Raw genomic sequence first — 7,772 nt, forward strand, 5'->3', positions numbered from 1 at the left:
TTTATTAGAGGGGGAAATGTGGAGGTGAGTGGGGTACAGTGTTCCCAACTCTCTACATTATGCACCACTCCAGTTAGGCTTACTCATGGCAAAACTGGCTTGGGGAAGCACCAGGTATTTAACGGACAGGGAAAGCATCGTATACTCAGTGAGAGCCTGGGCAGGCTCACTTAGGACTCAAGCCATTCATCAAACCCTTTCAGAGCATCTCACCAAAACAGCATCCACACAAACCATCTTCAAAATGTACACAAAAGCGGCACGGGGTGAGCCTACCACACTCTAGGGGAATTTGTGAAAATAAAATGTTCATGACCTTGCTCCATTCCTCAATCGCTCTGACCCTGGCACTCCTCAGGTCTCAAGAACTCCAAGGCCTGACACTATTACTGAGGCTATGGAATGGTCACAAAAAGGGATCTACCATGACTGCCCTCCAAAAGACCCGACAAGCAGCTGAAAGAGTCAGATGCAGATATTTACACCCAACCAATGGACAGAAGCAGCTGATCCCTGTTGTTGAATTAGGGAAGGCTGAAAGAACCTGAGGAGAAGGGTGATCGTCCAGGACGACTAGCAGTCTCAATTAATCTGGACCCCCCGAGATCTCTCAAACACTGAACCAACAAATAGACAGCATACACCAGCTGATATGAGGCCCCCAAGACACATACAGTAGAGGACTTCCGGGTCTGTGTTCATTCAGAGATGATGCACCTAACCCTTAAGAGACTGGAGGCTCCAGGGAGTTTAGAGGTCAGATAGGGTGGAGGGTGGGGACATCCGTGTGGAGACGGGATGTGGTGGGGAGGAGGTTTGGGATGTGGAGCAGTTGGAGGGTAGGAGGGGAGGGGCGGGGAATGGAATATGGAGTGTAAAAAAAAATGAATTACAAATAAAATACTAAAGAAAAAGAACTAGTGGGGGGGGGGTCGAAGAACGACAGACACACCCATCCTCAGGAGCCTGCAGATCCCCAAGTAAAACCCGGAACCCAGAATGTCACCTGCCAGATCTCCACAAGGCTACTGGGCGGGCTGACACAGCCCCTCCACACTCGGGAGCTCCCCCGTGACCCCAGAGCCTACCTGCCGTCTAGACCCTGCCCGCGCCCACTTCCTGTTTACCGCCCGGCCTCTTCCTCCCGGTGTCCTACCGAATCAGCCGGCCGCGACCTCACGACCCGTCTCCAGGATCGCGATCAGGCCTTAGGGGGGCACTGCGATCCTGTCAACCTCGGAAGGCCAAGCGGATGACTGCCAAGTCACTGTTCCGCATGGAATAAGCCCTCTAACAGCAGCCAAAGCGGACGCCGGGCGAGGAGTCGTCCGATCTGGCTGCTAAGACCATCGATCCTTCCACTGCCATCCAGGGGTGATGGCAGTGAAGGGGATGCCGATCCTTCCACTACCATCCAGGGGTGATGGCAGTGACGGGGATGCCCTTCCACTTAAGTTCAGGGACCAGCGGGGAGGGAGGTCACAAGCTTACCGGGGACCTCAGAGTCCGTAAGGCCACTCTTCCTGCTGAAGGAAAGGGAAGGTGGGACGGAGTCCTCCAGCGAGACAAGGAAGGCGCCGGTAGCACCGAGATAACTGGGCTAGAGCGGCCGGAAGTGGGGCCGGCGGAGAGCGGGCGTCACGTGACGGGAGGCCGCGACCGCTGCGGAGGCGGCCGAGCGTGTCTCTGAGGGGCGGGTTCGGTCGTGCTGTCGCGGCCCCGTCGGTTCTCTCCGTCTCCCTACCCTCTCTAAACGTCGTCTGCTCTTACCTCTCGAGCTTCTGTCTGGGCCCTAGAGACGTGCGGCCTGGCGTCCCCAAACCAAGGCCGACTGCCACTGTAGCTATGGCGGCCCCGGAGGAGTGGGGCGGCCTCAACCTAACTGGGGCGTGGCTTGGGGGCGTGGCCTCGGCGGGGCGGCCGCCTTGGAGCCGCAAAGTTTGGCTGTGGCGGCAAATGGGTTTGGGCGGCTCCTCGGCGGGTGGCGGTGGTGGCCTTAGCGGTTCCTCCCGGCCCTGTTAATGTCAGGGCCAAGCCCGGGGAGGATGGCGCCCTAGAGCCTGGCCTTGCTGGGGTAGGGGCGGGAGGGGGCCGGGGCGGGGACCGGCCATGTCGGAGGTGACCCGGAGTCTGCTGCAGCGCTGGGGCGCCAGTCTTAGGAGAGGCGCCGACTTCGACTCTTGGGGCCAGCTGGTGGAGGCGATAGACGAGTATCAGATGTGAGTGACTAAACGCGGGAGCTGGCCAGGCGGGTCGCCTCCCCTTGTTTCTGCCCGGGTCTCCCATCCCCGTGTCCCGCAGCACAGGCTTCTTGGGGTGGGGCCCCCGCAGGCACCAGGGCTGAGATTCCACGGGCCCCGCTCTGGCTGCTTAGCGACCACTCGCCCGCCCTCTGGGGAAGCTCTCGCATCTTTTCTCCTTCTGCACAGGGCCGGGCCCATTCAACAGGTAGCTGGGTAACTGGCTCTCTCCTTATTTCCATCAAGCTTCTCACGGGTCCTGGGCACTGAAGGCGGTCTCCTTTCCTTCCCCGCGCCTCTCCCAGGTTGCCACCCCTCCAGGAAAAAAAAAAATCTGTCTTTGAAAATCCCTAGGGAATACTTCTGTGCTCTCCGCCCACGTTCCGGGGATGAGTGGCCTTGTTCTGCGTGTGTGTCTTCCACTCTCCACGTGTAGGAGAGGATCCAAGGATGTGCTAGCGCGGGAGTAGAGGTTGCCCCGGGAAGGGCCAGGCATCCCTCTCCTGCCAAGAGAAGGGTCCCTACTCGATACACTCTTGCTCCTTGTCCACCCCTCTTTCTGATGAGCGGTGTTTTCACAATTCCAACTCGATTTCGTTTTCGATTTCTGGGACTGTTATTTGCTAGGCTGTGAGTCCCACCCACCCTCTCGCTTGGCTGCTTTGGGTGGAGTCCGTGCAGGATATGAATAGAGGGGAGCAAAATGTGAATTAATAGACCAGGCACAGAAGCCGCCACTCCCTCTTTGGGTCCCTCCCCCTTTTCCTGTGTACAATGTATAGATAGCCTCGGGGTACATGTGAGGACTGGTTTTCTTCATCTACCCAAGTCTTTCTGTTGCCTCCCACTAAAGCTTTAGGGATGGTTTTACAATTAAAAAATAAAAAACTATGTATAATCAGATTGCTTAGTTTCTTGGACTTCCTACTAAAAGTAACTGGCCATTAAAATGCTATTGTTTGCAAACTGTTACCATTAATTTTCGGTTTTAAAGTAAGTTATTGTTGGAGGTTTCTCAAACTGAAACCATTTTCATCTCCCTTTCTGGAAAGAATACAGGATTGGTACAAAACTCCTATCCCTACAATAGCTACTTGTCTAGTCTGTAAGATAATCTGGATACATAGCTATTCTCTGCCCATCTTAACTAATAGAGTGGTCTATAGATTTAAAAACCCAGTGCTCTGGGTGTTTTGCCATGTCTGTTTTGGATTCTCATGTGATTTTATTTATTTTTGTAGCTGCCCACTAGGGGTAGAATTCTTTTTCTTTTTAGAAAATTAGAAAACTGGGGTCACAACATGATACCTTTGAAATCGGGTTCTGGGGGAGGGTTGTTTTGTTTTGTTTTTATAACTCCAGTGCCTTTTTGCTGGTATATGAGTTAATAATAAAGTGTTTTGTTTGATAAGACAATGATAGAGAAATTCTGTAAATAAACTGGACAAATGTCAAGATTCCCTCCATTGTTGGAGAATGTACCCTTCTATACCTCGATCAGTTACCTGATGGGTATCTATCTGTAAGTATCACCCTCTAATGAAAGTGTCATGCTGAGATACAAGGCCACCTCTCACTTGTGATGCAGTGGGACCTAGCAGCTGTTGGTACTGGGCAGCAGACCTCCCAATGGAGAGTGAAGAATACCATGTCTAATTGAAATTACAAAGGAAAATTAAATATGCAGGCTGCTCAGTGGGAATGAGAGTAACAGGCACATGCAAATCCTTTGTTGAGTCTCCACACTGACCACTGTACTAGAGAGCTGCAGAATACCCTTTCAGTTATTGTAAAAGTACGCTGTCAGATTTCAGTAGAAATGTGGCGATTGGGCTAAACTTTGTAACATTCAGGCTTCACATAAATGAAGCCAAGAATTTACATCTTTCTAATTTACCAGAAATAGGAACATGTTGCCTTTTCTCTTTTATTTATTTATTTTTTTAAACACACTCTTTGGGAGGAAAGACAGAAAGAAGCCAAGAAGGCCAGTTGAAGATCATGATAATGCTAACAAGTAGTCACTGGTCAGATATCAAGAATGAAAGGAGAGGCCTATGATAATTAAGCCTTTTGATTGGGTGGCCATATTGTCTTTATAGTCATATAACATATGGAGACTGATTTATGGGGGACATGCTGGAGCGATTGTTCATATACTCTCAATTTAAGAATATTATATTTTGTTTTTAAACTTCTGTGTATGAGTGGTTTGGCTGGATATATTTTTGCATATCACATGTGTGCCTGGTGCTTATATGTGGAGGTCCCAGGGGTTGACTCAGGTGATCGATCAGACTTGGCAGCTTTATCTGTTGAGTCATCTCACCTCTCTGTTCACAGTAAATTTTTATTTGCAGAATGTCCGCCTGGAGCTGGTGGAGAGAAAACCTGGTTCATCACTATAGATGGTTGAGACACGCTCATTTCTGTCTATAGAGATGCTAAGGTTCTTGTGAGTCACTTAAGGGCTTAAGGAGTACTTAAGACACTAGCCGAGAGCAGGCCTGTCTTACCTGCGGGGGGCACCTTTGTAGGATGCCATAGATTGCTTTGCATTTATATGAGTTATGTGCGCTTGTGTGTCTAGTGGATACCCTCTGTCACTCCACTTTCCTTCTGAGGGAAAAATCTCTCCCAGAATATTCTCTGCCAGGCTGGAAGCTCGCACGCTTCAGCAGTGCTACTGTCTCTGCCTCCTCAGAATGGGTTTACGGGTGTGCTAGGGATACTTGGCCAGTTATGTGGCTGCTAGGGTCTAAACCCTGATTGTCAGGATTGGCAGCAAGTGCTCTTAACTGTGGAACCATCTCTCCAGTTCCTCGAGAAAAATATTGGACTAACTTCTTATCATTAGTACTAACCAACTCTTTGCTTTGTTCATGTAATTACCCAGAGGGTGTAGGTTTTCCTTCAGTGCACAGAATCAGGTCTCGCTTTTTTTAGGATTGCATTCACATGAAATCTGGCTACACACACACACACACATATGCATGTCTGTGTGTCTGTGTGTGTTTTTGCCTAAGCTTTTAAATAATTTTTGTTGTTTGTTTTAAATTTTAGCACTTGGGAGGAAAGGCAGGCAAGTTAGAGGTTAGCATTTTCTACACAGCCAGTTCCAAGCCAGCCAGGGAAGGCTACATAGTGAGACCCTGTCTCAAAACACAAAACACCATCATCAACAACTAAAACTATTGAGACATAGCTTATACACCACAAAACTGACACATTTTACATGCATAATGTAATGATTTTTAGGTTAAATTTACCAGCTTGTGGAGCTGTCACTATAATGCATTTAGAACATTTCCATGACCTCCTAAAGGTTCTCTGCTCCTCTGCATTTATACTGCATCCTTGAGTCCCTAACATATACTCATCTATGATCTGTCTTCATGAGGTTGTCTTTCCTGGACATTCCATGTAACAATTACCTAACTCAGTTTTGTAATGGTTTATTTAGCATAATCTTTAAGATTAATTTACTATGTCTCATGTTTTTGTTAGCAAACAAAATGTTATGTTGTATAAGTGCACCATGTTTTGTGAGCCCATTCACTACTTGGTGGACATTCACATTTTGATTATTATCAGCAATGCTGCCCTAGACATTTCCATGAAGTTCTTTTTCAAAATTATATTTTATTTTTAATTATGGGGTGTATGCACAAGTATGCACAGGGACCTGAAGTTTAGAGAGCACAAATGTGGATCTCCTGGACTTGGAGGTACAGGTAGCTCTGAGCTGCCTGGCATGGGTATTAGGAACCGAGCTTAGACCCTCCCCAAGAGCAGTGTGCACTCTTAACCACTGAGCCATCTCTCCAACCCATGTGATTCCTTACATGAACATGAATTTTTATTCCTTTCATAAAGATAGATACCAATAAGTAGGATTGCTGGACCTATGCTAAATATGTGACTTTAAAAAGAACACCCCCAAGTTATTGTCCAAAGTAGGGATATCATTTCATATTTCTGCCAGCAATAGGAAGTTTCATTTTTCCACATACCTAGCATTTGTTACTGTCTAGTTACAGCCTTTCTAGAGGGTGTGTAGCATATCTCACTGTGGTTTTAATTTACATTACACAAATGACTAATACCGTTGAATATCTTTTCATGTTTATTTTTTCTCTAAAAGTCTTTGTGTACCATCTAGATCTCTTGCCTGTTTTTTGTTTGTTTGTTTGTTTTTTGTTTTTGTTTTTTCGAGACAGGGTTTCTCTGTGTAGCCCTGGCTGTCCTGGAACTCACTCTGAAGACCAGACTGGCCTCGAACTCAGAAATTCACCTGCCTCTGCCTCCCAAGTGCTGGGATTAAAGGCACGCACCACCACGCCTGGCCCCTCTTGCCTGTTTTTAAACATTGAACTATCTTGCACATATAAAGTTCTGAAGGTTCCCTGAACAAGAAAAACGGCCATATTAATTTTTCCATATATCTTGTCTCACTAATATTAAGTTCATAAGAGTTTATGACTAACACTTTGGGGAAAAACTTTGGGAGGAAATAAGTATGTAGAAGTGGCTACTAATTGTTTCCTTGTCTCAATGGGTTTGTTATGCTGGATTTATCATGTGACTGGAATCATAGTCTTTTAATGTGGCCTCTTTTCATTTAGCATAATTTTTAAGTTCACATTATAGCACGCTATTTTAATTTCAGTCTTTTTTTTCTTTTAAAAGATTTTGTGTGTGTGTGTGTGTAGATGTTTTGTCTGTATGTATGTATGTGTGCCACATGTATGCCTGATGTCCACAGAGGTCAAGAAGAGGACTGCTTATCCCTTAGGGCTGGAGGTAACAGTAATTGTAAATTGCCAAGTTGGTACTGGGATTGAACTTGGCGCCTCTGCAAGAGTAACCTGTGCTCTTCACTGCAGAGCTATTTTTTCAGCCTTAGTGACAAGTCCTTCATTGAATGGGTGTCCCGCATTTTATTTTTACAGTCATTAGTCATTGAAGATTTTAGTTGCTTCTACTTTTCAGTTGTGAATAATGCATGTGCATGTAAAAATATCCCATGTAGACATATATTTTGAATTCTTTGGGATGTATACCTAGTAGTTTAAAATTGCTAGGTCATGTAGTAAGTCTATAGTTAATTATTTGGCAAACCACCAAATTTTTCATATGATTGGTACCATTTTCTGTTTTTTGTTTTTTTTTAATTAGCTGTGAATGAGGGTCCTGATTTTTTCCCCACACTCACCAATACCTGTTATTTTCTCCTTCTGTTTTATTTTTTAAATCATGTAGATTCATCTCTGGTTGGGAAAGGTTATCTGTCATTTGGTATGCTTTTCCTTATGGATCTCTTCATGTTCTTATGTTTACATCTATCAAGAGAAGTCCTTATTCAAATCATTTTCTCCAAAATGGACTCTTCCCCCCCTCTCTTTGTCTCTCTCTCTCTCTCTCCCTCTCTCCCTCTCCCCTCCCTCCCTCTCTCTCTCCTTTTCTTTTTCTCTCCCCCTCCCTCCTTCCCTCTCCTCTCTTTCCTCTCTTTCTCTCTCCCTCTCTCTCTCT

General features: G+C 46.4%; 2 protein-coding genes across 3 annotated transcripts in view; one reads left to right on the top strand and one right to left on the bottom strand.

Annotated features, from left to right (window-relative positions):
- Brox (BRO1 domain and CAAX motif containing) overlaps nt 1-1,866 on the bottom strand; it is a 22,106-nt gene extending 20,240 nt beyond the window's left edge. Inside the window, exon 1 of one of the 2 annotated variants that reach the window (XM_029538499.1) lies at nt 1,771-1,866. The gene's annotated coding sequence lies outside the window, so the exon portion shown is untranslated. Of the gene's footprint in view, nt 1-1,491; nt 1,666-1,770 lie in introns of those variants that run through there. The other variant, XM_029538498.1, reaches the window with a different exon arrangement.
- Nucleotides 1,638-7,772, top strand: part of Aida (axin interactor, dorsalization associated) — a 27,950-nt gene continuing 21,815 nt past the window's right edge. Inside the window, exon 1 of the mRNA XM_021197413.1 lies at nt 1,638-2,219. Coding sequence (XP_021053072.1) covers nt 2,110-2,219 — 110 coding nt within the window. The 5' untranslated portion in view covers nt 1,638-2,109. The remainder of the gene's footprint in view (nt 2,220-7,772) is intronic.

The sequence above is a fragment of the Mus pahari genome, chromosome 5, assembly GCF_900095145.1.
Source record: "Mus pahari chromosome 5, PAHARI_EIJ_v1.1, whole genome shotgun sequence".
Lineage (NCBI taxonomy): Eukaryota > Metazoa > Chordata > Mammalia > Rodentia > Muridae > Mus > Mus pahari.